Source organism: Corapipo altera, unplaced genomic scaffold (assembly GCF_003945725.1).
Source record: "Corapipo altera isolate COAL_440 unplaced genomic scaffold, ASM394572v1 49, whole genome shotgun sequence".
NCBI lineage: Eukaryota > Metazoa > Chordata > Aves > Passeriformes > Pipridae > Corapipo > Corapipo altera.
This window is the reverse complement of record NW_020884879.1, coordinates 12,140,068-12,157,443: the sequence shown is the minus strand read 5'-3', so window position 1 is coordinate 12,157,443 and position 17,376 is coordinate 12,140,068. Positions and strand designations below refer to the sequence as shown.

The following is a 17,376-nucleotide window of genomic DNA, read 5'->3' as shown; positions in this document are numbered from 1 at the left end:
CAAGTCTTTGTAAAACTGCACTAATTGAGAAGTCCTTCAGTAAAAGATTTTTTTACTTTTTCGTTGCAAAAATTGCTGGGAGATGCTCAATACCATGAGTTATGTAGTCTGGTCAGCCTTTAAACCTGTGAGTCTACAGAACTGGAGCATCTCTCTTAGAAGGAAAGGCTGAGGGAGCTGGGCCTGTTTAGCCTGGAGAGGAGATGACTGAGAAGAGATCTTATCAATGCATACAAATAGCTTAAGGACAGGTGCCAAGACAATGGGCCAGACACTACTCAGTGTTGCATGTTTCAGAGTCACAGAATATTCTGAGTTGGAAGGGATCTACAAGGGTCATCAAGTCCAACTCCTAAGTGAATGGCCCATGCAGGGGACTGAACCCATGACCTCGGCATTATTAGCACCAAGTTTTAACCAACTGAGCTCATCTCAGGGCACCCACTGACAGGACAAGGGGCAGCGGGTACAAACTGAAACACAAGAAGTTCTATCCCAGTATGAAGAAAAACTTCTTTGAGGGTGACAGAGCACTGCAACAGGCTGCTCAGAGAGGCTGTGGAGTCTCCTTCCCTGGAGATATTAAAAACTCGCCTGGATGCAATCCTGTGCAACCTGCTATAGGTGAACCTCCTTTAGCAGGGGGGTTGGACTACATGATCTCCAGGAGCCCCTTTCAACCCCAAGCATTCTGTGAGTCTGTGAAAAGGTTATTTTAGCTGATACAGTATTTTGGTGTGAAAAATACATACTGTGTGATATATAACTTTTTTCCTAAGCTGTGAATTGCTGTTACGTATGTAAACCCCATCCTTAGGACAGTTTGGTACACAGCCAAAGTAAATTCTGCAGTAAGGATAGGCTGACCAACTCTAATTTACAGATCAGTTAATAGAACTCGTTCATGACAACACTTGATTTTACAAGACAGTGTTTATAAGTTCTTCAGGAAATATTGTCTCTGCTAACACTGAAACTTCTCCATCTTGCTAAAGGAGCAAGTAACATCTTAGTGTCCATGCCTTGTTTAGCCATGGGATCAAACTTACCCAATAAATAGTTAATCTTGTAGAATACATGCAAGGCTGACTCATTAACTGCAATTTTTAAACCTAATACAAATAGATTTTGCAAACTGATTTGGATTAACCAAGTCTGGCTGTGCTTCCATCTGGAAGTTAGTTATATTTTATAACGTTAACCACATCTTGAAAAACATATTCAGATGTTTGGAACAAATTCAGAACAGTTGTAAGAAATTCTAGGTACAAATGAAAAAAAAAATTGAGCTTTAATGTCTTTTTCCTCTCCATTTTCTTTCAAGTGAGCATTTATAAACACGGCATTTAGGGACTTGAGGGGCAAGGAAAGAATCTGTATTATTGTCTGTGATGTATTTACTCATGTATAACAGCAGTTTATTCTTTCTCATACTACTCTGTAGCATTTTAAGCCTATCCTGATAAAGGGACACGAGGCTGAATGAAAACAGTTAAGAAACAGGGTTCAAGCATCTGGTCCATCCACAAAGATTTTCTGCTAGGAAAATTGTCTTTACATGAAACAGCAAAATGAATATAATCCCTACAGTGAGGACCCATCAATATCCATATAAAATGCCTTTTTAACAGCAGAGCACAACCCATGGGTTGTGTTAGTATAAAACAGTGTCTCTAAGGGTTGTACAGCTTACAACAACGTGAGCAACCTAATTTTTTTATTTAGGGAAAAACATCATCAAACTTTTTTACTTTAAGCCTTCATCTCTGAATGTGGTCAAAGCTACATCTATGTTGATAATGACAAGAGAAAGAGTCAGTTTTGAAATCCAACACATCCAGAAACTTTTCTGCCTTGAAAGGAAAAATTAACCTTCTGCCTTTCCAGCTTGCTTAAAATAACTGTGAAGCCATAAACAGGAAAGTCAAACAAGAGAAATGTGCCCAAGCTTCTCAAAAACATGATGTTGTAGATGGTAGAAGGCAAACGACAAAACAAGATTTCCTCTCCACCCACGCCATTTAGCACAGATGCTCTAGAAATCCCACAAACACACTGTTCTTCTCTGATCGCATATAGAAGTTTCCTGACTTACCTAGCCTTTTTGCTGGTCTTGGGTTTTGGCGTGGTATTTTTTGCTTTCTTTTCCTTTGGCTCTTTAGGGGTCTTAGGGACTTTGGGGGTCTTGGGTTCCTTCTTTTCCTTGGGTTCTTTAGGATCCTTCGGTTCTTTTTTTGCCTTGGGCTTTTTCTTTTTCTTCTTCTCTTCTTGGGAGCAATCCACTGAATTTCTGCTTAGATTCTGGCTGTCAAGTCCCCCAGGAAAGTCTTCCTTACCAAAACCTTTGCTGGGACCTTCTGCAGCAATGTGATTGTTTTTCTTTTTCTTTTTCTTTTGCTGTGGCTGCGGCTCAATTGACGGCAGATAATCATCACTTTTCACTAGCTGGGTATTCGGTCCACTAACCTGAGTCATATCCGGCACTGGTTTCTCTAAAAAGGGTTCCGACGGAGAATGCTGAGAGAGATAAACAGAAACAAAATTGGAGATTTGCAACTTTGATTTCTAAAACTTTGCTCTTTTGGAGCATGAGGTAACAGAGGCAGAAAATACTAAGCACGAGATTAGCCTGTTAACAAGATTCAGCATATCTGAAAACATTGTGCAGTAAAACAGTAAAGAACAAAGCTTTTTGCAGTCAAAACAGTAGCAAAATGACCAGAAATTTTTGATATGTCAAGGGTAAAATTATTCTAAAGCTTACATATAAAATGGAAATACAGAAAATATTTAGTCTTCAACATTTAGATGCAAAAGGAAAGCAAATGTTGTTTCAGATATTTCAAAATAGTTGTTAGTAAAATTAATATCTTGTTACAAATTATCCGGTTGCATTGAAATTTTGTTTCTAGACATTCAAAGGAAAATAAAGTATATTCACAGGGTGTATTTATAAAAAATTAATCAAGGCAATTTACATTGGTTCAGCTGTGACAGGAGGTATTTTGATCAGCATGTGAAGGATTAAGCCACTTGAAAATGTAATATAATGTTACATTTTATGTCAAAAATCAACAGCTCCCAACTTGTACTCAAAAAAGATTTGTTCCTGCTCCAGACTGGGTAAAGAACTACCTTAAGTGTTTATGAACCTGCATAAACATCCTATTTCAAAGTCTCTATAGTGTATCAGGTTTACACCAGACTTACATATTATGGGAAAACCTATGTATCATTACACAAATGTCAAATGTCTGAACTAAAAACATATTTCTGCGGTGAAAAGGTGTCTAAGCTCTACCATGACTTTGCAGCATATCAAACCTCTAAACCGCTTCTCCTGCCTGCCTGTGGTTGTAAATGCAGGACAACAGTGCTTTTCAAGAAGCAATAGCATGACACCATACTCATGCCTTTCTTGCACCTACTTACACGGTCAGACCATTTTCCCACCTTCTTTCCCTCTTTGTTTCTCTTCACTAAAAATTAAGCCAGGATAATTCCAGGTGGAAGAGCTCCCTACTAGCCATGGTGTCATAGTCTTGCTTTTGAGATGTTTGATCCATTGAATTGGGGAGAAGAAAGGTGTATAGCACATCAGAATTTTACTTCTTGGAATAACAGTACCTGTGTAACTGTAATGTTCTTCACATTTCCTTTTCTCCACTTTTTATTCAAACTGCACTTAGAAGTGGCAAGCGTGCAAACGAATGACTACAAACCCAATCCCTGAGCATAAGGAGAACTGATGGACATACACAGACATACTTCAGTCACCTGGTTCTAAATAGAAATGCAGTTAAGATTTAAGAAACCAAAGTCTTGATATCGTTCACGAGAAAGTAAATGCATGTGTATCTTTCCAAATACATTAATATAATTTTCTGAATGTAAATAAACTGAACTAGTGCAGTCCTACCTACTTCTGGCATTTCTTTACAGTAGCATAAAACCAGTGTGCCCTGAATACACTCATATACTCAGAAGCTACCCAAGCAGCAGAAGGAGCAAGGCTGCCCAGAAGTGAAGACAACAATTTTTTCTGCTGTCTGGGAGAGCTTTGAATGGTACATGCCATACACTACAGTTCTTCATGGAAGAGACAGGACAGAGGGAAGGCCTGATTGACAGACTGAAGGTTTGGGTCTCCTTGGCTTAAGCAAGAACTTCCAGGGTGACTTCTGCATGTTTCTGCCCTCCATCTGTTTACTAAGATACCTTTTTGTGCAACAGGGTCTAAGCTGCAGTGGAAACTCAGCACTGCATTAGCACCAACGTCAATCAGCCCCACCTCAAGCCCATCTCATGTCAGCCATCCTGAAGTATGAAGCAACATCTGTTCTAGAAATCTGTAGTCACCATCAACACTTACATCTCCATGCTGGAAAGTTCACAAGAACTGGGTATCTGTAGAGAAAACACTGATCCCAGAAAGACAGTGGTAACAATGAGCTCTGCGGTCCAATTATGCATTACATAAAATAGAGATCTTTCGAAATGTTCTAATTGTTTCTGAATTTGGTTGACTGAATTGAATGTCTCCTCAGATTTGTTCTGATGCAGAACAAAACAGTCTTCTCTCTACCACAGACTATTATGTACTTGTACTGTTAAACTTATTTTTAGGTAGGAAAACACACCTGTAGTGTAGATCACCTGTAAGTACTTCTTATCCCTTGGTTTTCAGAGCAGTACCTTTAACATACATTTTTGTAAGGCAGTCAATATTATCTGCCATTTCATATCTCATGCCTCCCACATTTTGCAGAAACCTCAAGTGAGAGTTTCACCAATTTCTTCACCAAGCTGTTCACCTTAATACTCAATCCTCTTTCAAAATATTGTTCACTTGCTGTGTCTAACATATAAGAAATCTAAGGTCTTCTTTCCGATATTTGTAGATTTTGTATTGAGCAAGTACCTTGTAGTTAGCACGACATTATTTGTTTGCCATATTAAGAGAGAATTTTTAAACTATCTAGAAGCTTATGCATAAGGTACAGCTTTCTAGAACAAATCAGAATTAATTGTTTAATTTATTTTTCTTCCTAAGCATATGAAACAGCCAAGCCAACAATACTAAAACCCACAAGGAATCCAGTAATGCCATGTAAATTTAATTCTAGAAAATTTTCAATGTTGCACCTTCATTAGTGGTATGACCGTGTCACTGAAATCAATATTTGGTTTTATACATGCTTCAGTATTCAAAAAAAATTAATCCTTGTCTCCTTTCTAAGACTTGTGAGTTGTTTTTGTTTCTTTGTTTTAGAAGTCTGAACAACAACTTTCAGCAGAGTCACAGGCAAACCTGAAAGCAAAGCTTTCCAAATCTCCACAAGACACTTCCAATCGTTCAAGACTTGACATGGCCTGACCAGAAGGTAAAGCACAGAGAATGGCGGCAATTGCTGCCACACTGTAGTACCCAGTAACTCATTTATCCTGTGAAAATTCAGATTCTTACTCCTCAGAAACCTTATCCACAAGAATCATTCTCAGGCTCTAAAACAACTTAGACTATACACTGGATTTAAATGTTATGCTTGAAACAAAAATTAAAAAACCCCCAAACTTACTGCATTATATTTACAGTACCAAGTTATGTGCCTTACCAAGCATACAAATACTGTGATTTTGGTTTATAGCATTCACAATCTCAGAAATATTAAGCTACAAAAAGCCAACGCTGCCCTAACTAGGCTTTGGTTGCATTTCCCATTACTTGAAAATACAGTACTTCTGTCACATACCACTCCCCTAGCAGTTTGGTACATTTCATAAGTCACCTATATCTGATTTTCTAAATTGTAGCACTCCTTCAAAGAAATAGTTGTGAGTACCTTTATTTTTCTAGGAAGTTCTGTGGCTAGACTTTTGCAATATGCTAAAACGGTTTATCCCTAACCAACAACCCCACATTGCTCCCTAGTGTGAAGCTGTGTAGGAGCAGCACAAATCTAGTGAGAAGAGGAGATGGGAAGCAGCTTGAAAGATGCATTTTCTTACCCCAAACCAGTTGTCTGCTCTTTCTTAAGTAGGGAGAAAAGGAAGAACAGCAAGCTTTCACTAGTAAATATTAGATTAAGCCTACCACAGGGAATTATTTCAAACAGTTCTACTTTAAATCTACAAAGGATTAGCTCTAGTTACAGGATCACAGTTTTAAATGAAAGAACCCCATTTTCCATTTATAAAATTTTAGAAATATGTATATTACAAGTTTTACCAAAAGATTGAAAAAAATTATCTGCGTACTTCACAGAAATCACTTTTCCTGCTGCTTTTAGTAATAACAAAGCCATAATTTAGTATGTTGGTACAGAATTTAATCTCCCATAGGAAAGAAACCAGTGAAGATTAAACACAAATAGGTATTCATCCTATTTGATATTGCAGCAGAATTATTTTTGGTATTATTTGAAATAAGGTGACAAAGGTGCTCAAAAATATTGCTTTGTTTACTAGACCCACATCTCTTTAAATCTTTTAGAGAAAAGCTGTTTTTGTAAACATTTAACAAAGAACAGATGGCCTGTTTTAATCATGCGAAAAAACCTGGAGCTCACATTAATACTCCTACCAGCGACTACCAGGGCTAGTCACCTCCCTAACCAGCAGCATGGCATGGTCTTCAGTAATATCATTTAAATTTACAATGGACATTTTCTCATCAGTTCTCACTGCTTGACAGTTAATCAATGCTATTAACATGCAATATCACAATGCAGGACACTCCTACAGATCGCAGCATATTAGAGCAAAACAGAGATTCTTCAGGAACTCCGAAGAGTAACAGGCTATCTAACATGGTGATATGCTTTTGCATTGTCAGTAAGAGCCAACAACATCCAAGGAAATAAAAAATGAAAACACTATTGGAGAAATTGTTTCTAGACTGCAAAAATCTCACTTTTCTGGAATTCAAACTTATTTTTAAGCTTCCAACCATGTATCGCTAAGACTTGAAAAATTAAAATCGAAGCTGCCTGCATCTCATGCCTGTGTTTTGCAGCTCCTTACACTTTCAGAGCTAAGCTCATTCTCTACAGCCCAAAGCACAGAGAGCTGTCTCAAACCAGGCCGGTTACGTGAAGTAGCAAGATGGACAGGATGTAGGATTAATCCAGTGAGGGTGAGTGGCAGGGAGGGAGGTTAAGGAGGAGAGTCTTTCTGTTACTTGAACAAGGATTGAACCACAATCAACTGTACTTAAGCACTGAAAGCAGCTGAGTGTCACTTCCCCAGCAGAACAGCAACTTGAGCCAATATTGAGCTCTAAAAAGTATGAAGGAAGAGCACCAAAGTATGCAATATGACTCAGCTAACTTTTTGAAATTTAAACATCAGCACCAACCGAACAAAAAAAAAAAAAAAAAGGTCCTTTTTACCAAAACTACTTTCATTTCACTCATGGGTACTATTTCCAGACTCCCGGTCTTTTCCATATTTTAATAAAGACTTATGATAACCACACTTTATTTAAATTTTCCAGTAAAACTTTGGTTTACTAAGTTGTCTTAACAGTAAAGCAAGTGCTCAGTCAGTTCCCACTGACTCCAAAATACAAATCTCTCCAGTATGATCTCCATACAGTGGATGATTTCACTTTAGGTAAATCATTAGAGAATATTCTCAATTGCAGCCTTGTTAAATTATCACCTTTGCTTTGGAAAAGTTAAAACAGCAATCTGTGACCAAAGAAAATTCTTTTAAAACAGAAGAAAGACTACAACAGCATTGCTTCTGGCAGCAGCCCTATCTAGTGCCACTATAATCATTCATTCTCAATTTATATCCTTCCTGATGGCACAGTCCAAAAGGTGTTAAAAGCCATCACATGGTGAAATCACTCCATGATTCTTTCTTTCAAAGGTTAGTGAAAGGATTCATCATCCCTCTGGACTATTTAGAATGAACTACTCATCTTGACTATCCTCCAAACTAATAATTTGGAAAGTTTCTGCATCATGTCTCTATATGTTGCTTTACATATGTTGTTCTGCAATTCTCAACTTGTCTCACCAACACTTCAGGAAGGCCTCTCAGTGCTTCCTTGATCTGAAGCATGAGTTGTCTTCTACAGAGCTCTGTAAATACTTTTCACTGTCCATATGCAAAGCTCACATAGCAGTAAAAACTCCAGAGTAAACAGGAATCAACACCACCTCCAAAACTCCAACCAAATGCCAGTACCTACATTCAACAGCAGTACAACTGTTTTTTCCTATAGTAACTAAAGTCCAGAAACATCCTATGTTCACAACCGGAATTCTTTTTTTATTAATCAGTTTCTTCTCCTTCATTATGAATGATGATCCCTTCCCTTTCATGTGAAACTACTACCTTGAAGATGCATATGAGACTCTTTTACTGTACTATATGAAAATACTTAGTACTAAACTCAAAATACTTTGGGGAATATGATGCTGTTAAGAAACAACTGGTATCTCAGTAATTCAGAAACCCCTCTAAGAAAATTGTAGTTCCAAAGTGACAACTGGCATTTATAAACCAGCAAGTGCTGTCAGTGATCTGTGTAATAAAGGAAAAGCTATCACACCAGATGAGAATGAAAGAAGTCTATTTTACAAATAGGCTTGACAGGAATCTAAATTTCTTGACATACCTCCACAAAACACACATGAAAGTGTATGGAAAACAGAAGTTCTATTAATACATTTCTAAACTTGACAATTAAAAATCATTGTGCATGAAAAAAGTTAATGTTTTAGTGAAGTGCTGCTGCAAAACCATTTTATTTCTTAAGAAAGTCTTAGGAGAAAACAGAATATTCTAAGATTATCCTAAGTCATCCTGTGTTGTCAGTGCTACTGGAAAGCTGTTAAAAAACAGGTACAATGACTAAGTTATAACTTGCTGATCCCAAAGCTTTTTTAAAAACTCTGAATCAAAACAACTAGAATTTTGATGCCAGCAGTATCCTAACAGTGGAGCAGAAGCAATTAAAACTGATCTTAATGTCCTTTGCCACCACAGCAGAAGTACAATCTTTGCTTATTTGGTGGAGCTGAAAATATTACTCAATTACTGAATTTCCAATAGTAAAAACACACTGTGCACACTACAGAGTTTCTTATTTGAGTCTCAGCACAGGTAGAGTATCAGAAGTATCTGTTTTCTGGTCATGTACTCTGTGGAGTAACACAGATTACAAAATATGAATGACACTAATGTGGCCATCCAAAAAGCAAACATCCCATCATATTTTACAGTAATCATATGCAGCAACAGTGTTTCATGCTCACAGAAAGTGAGCAACATTACTAAGCCTATGGAATATCAGCCAGTGCAACAAGTGCTGATGGCTTGTTCACAGTTCAAAAAACAACTTGTCCCATAAGAGAGTTCCTAGGTTGCTGTCCATCAATCAGAATCAACATCAGTGTTGATCAGGCAATCCCAGACAACTGCCACCCTTAAAAAAATGAAGCATGCATGCTCCAAATTAACATTCTACACAAGAGACTGCAGTAGCAACCACATGGATTGTACGTAACTGCTAATGTCATGGTCCAAAAGACAAACATTTTATTAATACTTTTTTTGCTACAGATTACTTTGCAATATATACTGACTTAGCAGTAAGAGACTGCTCCTAATGTAGGTACGGCAGGTCCTAAATATTACACAAGAGCAACCAGACTCTCCACTCTCCATCATCACAGTATAGACTGACTGAGAACTCGCAATTTTGGCAAGCTTTTACTAGTTCTAGCTGCAGAGACACATAAAATGGGTGGGACAATTAGGTACTGGATTCTACTGACAAAAGCTGCACTGCTCATGTTGACAGCTTGTCTACCTCAAGCTTGCCTTCCCTGCATGGCCACAGTTAAAGAAATCTTCACTTCTGTGTGCACTCCATTATCAAGCAGAAGACGTGCCAAAACATGCCAACATGTTTTACCACAGAAGTTTTGCAGAGTTTATGCCATGCAGTTAATACCACAGGTGAAAAAATGACTGGAAGGGTCAGCAAGAGTCCACCTGTAAAATGGCTGATAAGCATCTTTTTCTTAACACTTTACTTCTTAAAGGGCTGCACAAGCTTTATGAGGAGTGGCTGACAGAGCTGGGGCTGTTTAACCTAAAGAAAAGGAGGCTCAGGAGGGACCTTATCACTCTCTACAACTACCTGAAAGGAGATTGTAGTGAGGTGGGGGTCAGTCTCTTCTTGCAGATAACAAGTGACAGAACAAAAGGAAATGGCCTCAAGTTACACCAGGAGAGGTTTGGATTGGATACTAGGAAAATTTTTTTCATGGAAATGGTTGTCAAGCATTGGAACGGCCTGCCCAAGGAAGTAGTGGAGTCAACATCACTGAAGGTGTTCAAAAAACACATGGATATTGCACTTGAGGACAAGGTTTAATGGTGAACACAGAGGTGCCAGGTTGATTGTTGGACTTGATGATCTTGAATGTCATCTCTAATCTTAACAATTCTTTGATTCTGCCATATAACATCTGTTTTTAAAAATGTGTGTATTTTCTTTGTGAAGTTGTCTGTGACATTATACCCAAGCACAACTTATCAAGATATCTAGTGCTTACTAGAGAATTCCTTGGATTAGAGAATATCCAGGAGATTCATCAACAGTCTTTTCCAATCCCTCTAAAACAAGGCGGTAGCTGCTCATCTCCAGGCAAGATGAGAAAGTCACACAGTAAAAAACACGTAAAGGGGAAACAGTCTCCAAAGGATCTAGTACAATACTCCAGCTTCTCCAGTAAATGGCAAATAAGGGAGGAAACATCTGCAAATATTCAACTAAAACGGTAATAATTAAACTGCTATTATTAAATACATAACATTATAAAGACTAACCTAACATTTTAACGATGTACAGGCTGAGTTGTTGCTCCTGGCCTTGCCTCCATGTTACCCACAGCCCTTAAACTGCACTGTGAAAGCAAAGCAGTTCCTCCAAAATAGTAAAATACAAACATCCTCTTTCTTGGAGGCATATTTCACATCCATCCTTTGAAATACAAGGATGTATTCCCTGAGGGGAAAAGAGAAACTATACTGTCAGGCAAATGCAGCCTCCTCCCTATGCCAGCAGAATTCCCTCTGTTCAGTTACTGAATGTCAAATACATGGGGATCCATCCTCTCTGAAGGGTAACTCACTCCTACATCATTTTGTATTGCCGTCACCATAGTTTATGATGCTCTGGCACAAACTATGATTTCCACTAAACACCCTGTTCCCTACCCAGAAAAAGAAAACACAACAAAACAGTCCTGACTGACTTGGTATATTAAGCACTTATAGCCTTCCCATAGTATTCACAGTGATAAATGTCCTCTAAAATTTTGGGTTTTCTATGGAAGACTTAAAGTCACCTAGAAAACTATTTTGAGACGGACCTTAAATAGACCACATCTACCTCTATTAATACACTTCTCTACCGCTGTCAAATCTAAATCACAGTGACACACAGCAAATGGCATCAGGTTATGACTAAAGAGAAAATCAAAGACCAGCATATATGGTACAAGCGCTGGTTCTTCTGACCACAGATAACCGAAAAATCTCTGTCTGTGTTTTCACTGCTGCAAGCAACAGTAGTAGTAAAAGCAAGAGCACATTTTTTCTGTTACTTTTTACTCCACCCCTTCTAAAACCCCAGAAGAGTTAAAAGGTAATTTTCTCGTAATTTACAACTAACAAAGTTTACTTTAATCTAAGGAAGGGAGAACAACAATAGAGAGAAGAGCAGCATATTTGGAGTGGTTTTTTTCATTAGATTAAGCTGAAGATTTACAGACCAGGAAACATTTTTCTCCTGCCTGCTCTGCAGCACTTAAGATTCAAGTAAATACAAGTTACAAAAATACCACCTGTCTGATGGACATCCTGTGAGCCCCAGTCCATTGCTTGTAAGGACAATACTGATGCTTTTCAACATCATCATGGCTGGGCTTCATGAACGAAGATTTGGGGAGGGCTTTACCCACGTTTGCTGCAAGCGCGTTGGTGGCTAAAAAGGCCAATACGAGATCGACAAGACCGGTTGCAAAAGGCACAGCAGAAAGACTCCTTAGGTGGTATATTCTGCAAGACATGATTCTTTCTGCGTTGTCTTTTCTCCTCAAGGGTGATCCTGCGTGCTTTCTCAAAAGCATCAGCAGCGTTATAGATGGTGTGTCTCCAGACCTCCCGATTGGAGGCCAGAGTAGACCAGTTATGGTGATCAATATGGCCAAGGCTGAGATGTTGTTCCTAATATCCAAACTAAACCTCCCCTGACACAGCTTCATGCCATTGCCTCCAGTCCTGTCACTGGTCATCAGAGAGAAAAGGATCAGTGCCTGCCCCTCCGCTTCCCTTCGTGAGGAAGTTGTAGACTGCAAAAGGACCAAACCACAACAGACTGTAAGGAAATACACCAGGAGCAGATGGATGTATTGCCCCAGTCTCATTACTCGGCACCACTACATGCCTCTGCCAGAAAGTCCTCAAACTCAGCCTTATACACTTCACATCCACAACTATGTGCCTGGCTTGTGTGCGCACACCATAACGTCCTTTTTTCTGGGCTTCTTCACTCTTCTGTTGCATGTTTGCCAGTTATGGGCAAATCAGTGTGGACTTAATGGTAGCCTTTTCTCCATAAAAGTATGAGGTTCTCACTTGAAGTTCCTCTGCCATGTACCTGAGGGCATTATAAGGCACTCTGAACTTGATTCTGTAATACCAAGAAATCTACACAAAATAAATCTGTTGGATTTACAAAGAGGGAATATGTAGACTAACCGGGCTGTGGAACAGAATGAGGACTGCATGGTGTCTGACAGGTTTTCAAATAAGTATAGTAGTAATTGTGAAACAGAACATCCTAATCTGGAAATTACTGACCAGCTGAAGGAATAACTTTTTTTCACCACCCCCTAAGTACACAGGATCTATCAGGACTTTTTATGTACCATTGGAAATACTGGATGAAGAATTTCAGTATGACATTTAAAGTAATTTTTTTACCTGAAGTCATGAGTCAATACATGTTCTCCTCTACCCCACCCTGCCTTCCCCCCAGTTGGATTTTGGGCAAAACACATTTGAAGTGTTTAATTCCAAATGTTATGGTTTATCCTGGAGCAGGTTGAAAACAGAAACTCAGTGGAACCTACATCTAGGTTTGACTGGCATGGCTTGTTGCATGGCACACTCTGTTTTGCCATGCATACCTGCTGCAGGCAACCTCTCGCCCCTCTTCTTAGGGCACTCTAATGCAAGGGTCTTCAATGGGTCTAGCCCATCTCTGAGAAAGCCAACCCTCAGTGGGCAGCCTGTGGATCTCAGCTGCCCTTCAAGCCCTTACTTGTAGACACGAATGAGGGCAGCAACTGAAGAGTGCGACTTCATACATTCATAAAACAGTAAGATACAGCAACCACCAGCAAAATGCTTTCAAAGTTATTTTTAGGCCACTACATTTATTAGCATATGGTGTTTGTTCAGGTGCACTAGCAAGACTTTAGTTAAGATATAACTTCTCTATCATTTTCCTAACCCTTTCCTTATACATCATGGAAAACAAAAGCCCAGCATTTTTGTTTTAAAAGTTCTCCCAATCAGCTTCTAGACTTGCTAACCATCCATGTTTAAGAAGCCTGCACATATAAAAAAAAATGTATCAGTCACAGTTTAATGACAAACGTGCATCAGATGACAAGGCTGGTAAAAAAAAGGATGCAAATTGTAGAGAGCCTTTACTAAGAACTTTATCACTTCTCCTATCTGCAACCTTCATAAAAAAAAGAATAAGTTTTCCCCAAAAGTATAAATATATACGTATGTTCTAATAGCTCAAGGAAAGGGCAGTGGCCTCAGATGTTTAAGATTTCAGTAGCTGTGAAAAGGACTATAACCTTTGAGTTTTTACTCATGTCCCTGGAAAGGAGGTCTCACTGAAGTCCCATGATACTTCCACAATACCATTCCTAAGTATGTTTATTAAACCACAGAACACTCTGAACTGTTCCACGGTTCGCAACAAGATTTTTTTCAATTTCAGATATTTTATAGATAAGTGTACCAGATTGAGAAAAATGAGCTGAAAGCATTAGAAGAAACACTACTGGCACAGATATTACACTTTGTTTTCTGTTTAGAGCTGACAAACTTTCAGTTCATCAATATTTTATGTAGATGACTGGGAATAGACCCCACTAGACAAATAATACAATACTCTTTTTCTTCCCTTGCCATTTTCCTCCTCTGCAAGATGAAGTTTTACTGTATCCACAATCAAAAGATGAAATCCCTTTTATTCAGTAGCTGAGCTGGTGACTTTTTTTTTTTTTTAAACTACAACTTGTACTCAAGGCTTTTCTGCTAAAAATTTTAAAAAACACACAATTCTCTGACCATGTGGACTTCTAATGCCATAAAATACTAAGGAACCACCTAGGAATGAAAGTGAAATCAGTCTAAAGCAACTTCTTTCTTTTTATGTAATGATTGTAATCTTTAAGTTGGCTGACTTCTTCAGAATTTCACCCAAAAGACCACATTTGGTAAATGTTTTCTGATATCATAAGATGATGTCTCATATTATCTCAATCAACCTGTCTCTACTGTTTATATCTATTTCAGATCTCGAAGCGTTTAACTGCTGCTGTTTCCAAGTATAGGTGAGCACACTTAGTACGAGGAAAATCATAACTTAAAGTCATAACTTTTTGTTTTGACATTCTAAATGCCACTTCTATAGTCACAAAGTACCATCACATCATGAAAGAAACTCCAAAATCCCAATGCCACTATCACTTTTACTTCTATTAGATGTCCCAAATAGTTGATGTGACTTTCCTAACCCATATTTATCCAACAATAATCTGTTCTTGTCCAGCAGAAATTCAAAAGCTTTCTTCAGACACTGGCCAATGAGTCACTGTGCAAGTGATATTGTAAACATGTAATGTTGCCTTGGAAAAAAAGAATATTTAAAATTCATTGTACCCCTAAGAAAACACATTGTAAATTATAACCATATTTTTATTTTTTTAACGGCAGTCTAAATTATTTAAGTATTTCAAATACTTGAAAACAAAGAATAATTGTTGTTATTAAACAAATTTTATGTCCTATTGCTTAATCTTTTGCAATAACATCTCTAACATACAGGGTGAGTCTTTCCTAGTTACTTCCAGATTTGCTGCCTCATGTACTTTACAGGATGGTTTGGGTTTTTTTTTTTCCTTTTCTATTAAATTACATACTCATTTCTTTCTAACATGAGCCTCCAGCAAAGGACTTGCCATGGACTCTCTTCCTGAGAAGTGTCCAACCATGACTGCAAGAGAGCACCTACTTGGATAACTACAGGCTTCAGCATCAGGGCAATGCAGCCCAGCGTAACACACACAAATGAGCCCCAAAGCCCATTAGTATCACTCTGGCCTTGGGTAACTCCCTATCCCTCTGTCTTGGTTTACTCATATGTAAAAAATGGAGAATACACGCTGTAGGAGAGTTTAGAAGATGAATAAATTAGTGGCTGGGGAAGTTCTCCTGTGATATGATTACCATTTAAAAAGCCCATTTAGCTATTCTTTACCAAGATATGAAGAGAGACACCGCAGGAAGAGTTAGCCTGTTTCATGAGATTCTGTGATATTCATTATCAGGTTTACTGGATAACATACAGTAAACAAATTATCAGGTCATACCTCAATAAAAACAAACTAATTAAACATCTACTTTATCACAGAAGGCCTTCTGCAGGTAGAAGAAAGGATTCAGAGAAAACATGGTTGCATAAACAGATTACATCCTATTTCATAGGCATGAGAAACATGTAGTGCCAGTCCTACTTCAGCTCTTTCTTAACTCCAGCTTTGCAGCTTGCCATCATTCTGTACACACAATCACTCAAAATAGGTGTATGAAGTTACAGAGTTTAACATTTTCTGTAACTTACTTAGTTCTTTCTTGATACTTAGTTTTAAAAAGTATATACAATAATTACAACCAAAGACTTCTTGCTAACTGGAGATACAAATAAGGCAGACGAGGCAGATGGTAAAAAACAATTACAGTTTTTTGGATGCCCTCATCACACCCCTCTTCTGGAGGCACTGATGCTTACAGTAATATAGATACTTAAAAGCTCTAAGGTGTCACATATGAAGTATGAGGGGAAACAACAAAAGAAGAGTTAAAAGCTACTGTTCTTCTTTATATACATATATATTTACTACTATATACATATGTATTTGAACATTTAACTTTCAGTGTTTAAATTGCTTGTACTGATGTCTGACTCCCTTCCCAAATGACAGCTGTTTTCATGTTCACTTTCCACTATCTTAAAAAACAAAAATGAACCCAAACCAACCCCAAAAAATGAACCCAACCTGCAACAGGGGAGAAAAAAAAAAAATCAACTAAATCATGCCAGTTCTCCCCTGGGTACATACTCAAGAATTAACTTTTCCCATCCTGTCACGTAGAAGGTAATCAGTCCTCAGATTAAATAATTTCTATGAAGATAAAACAAAACACAATGGAAAGGCAGGTGTTTCCTCTTCCCTCTCCTGCATTTAAATAGAAAAGAAAAATAACCTGAAAAAGTAATAATTTGTGCAATGGTTTTCTTATATTTTGTTTTCAATGCACTCCTAAATAGTGATGGAAAAGCAGTAATTCTAAAAAGGTCTCTCTGATTAACCAGCCTTTTAACACCTATAGTTGACCAAGTCATGGAAATCAGAGGGTAAAAGGCACAATACATCTTCAGCAGTGATGCATTTTATACCAATGACACCTATTTTATGAGAGAAAAACTACTGAAGATTTAATGGTGCCAATTAAAGAAGCCAAGAGTTTGCATGGCTCAATGGCTGAGTCATAGACCTTTTCCCCATAATAGGTTCCATTATAGTCCTGAGCTCAAAGTGTGGGAAGAGGATTGCAGATGAGTAAGAGGAATTAGTATTTTTAAATGTTATAGCAAAGGAAGGTGTCCTTTAAGCATTATGCAACTGCGTCTCTGGTAGCAGTTAGTGCAGCTTGTGCACTACTCACCACTGTAGCTTTGAGATCCTCAGAAATTTGTGGACACCTTGCAACTTCAAAACACTTATCACAGAAATTAAGCCCATCAGTGTAGTACCTCTCAAATTTAAAAAGCATTTCATATGCATTTCTAAACTTGAAATACTCCAATACTTGTAATTTTTGTGCTGTGTTATTACCCAATTTTTTTTAATTCATTTATATTTACGTAAAACAAGACTGCCTAGCTGAAGACCAAAGTAATTTGTTCTTAACCATACGATGTCTCTAAACAACTGGAGGGATGTACAATGAGGAAAAGAAAATTAAAATGTTGATGTGCCT

At 38.0% G+C, this 17,376-nt stretch overlaps 1 protein-coding gene across 6 annotated transcripts in view; it reads right to left on the bottom strand.

Moving 5' to 3' along the window:
• Positions 1-17,376, bottom strand: part of CHD7 (chromodomain helicase DNA binding protein 7) — a 129,713-nt gene that overhangs the window by 54,616 nt on the left and 57,721 nt on the right. For all 6 annotated transcript variants that reach the window (XM_027638449.1, XM_027638455.1, XM_027638454.1 and 3 more), the window contains one exon: positions 2,096-2,517. In XM_027638449.1, the coding sequence (XP_027494250.1) occupies positions 2,096-2,517 (422 nt within the window). The remainder of the gene's footprint in view (positions 1-2,095; positions 2,518-17,376) is intronic.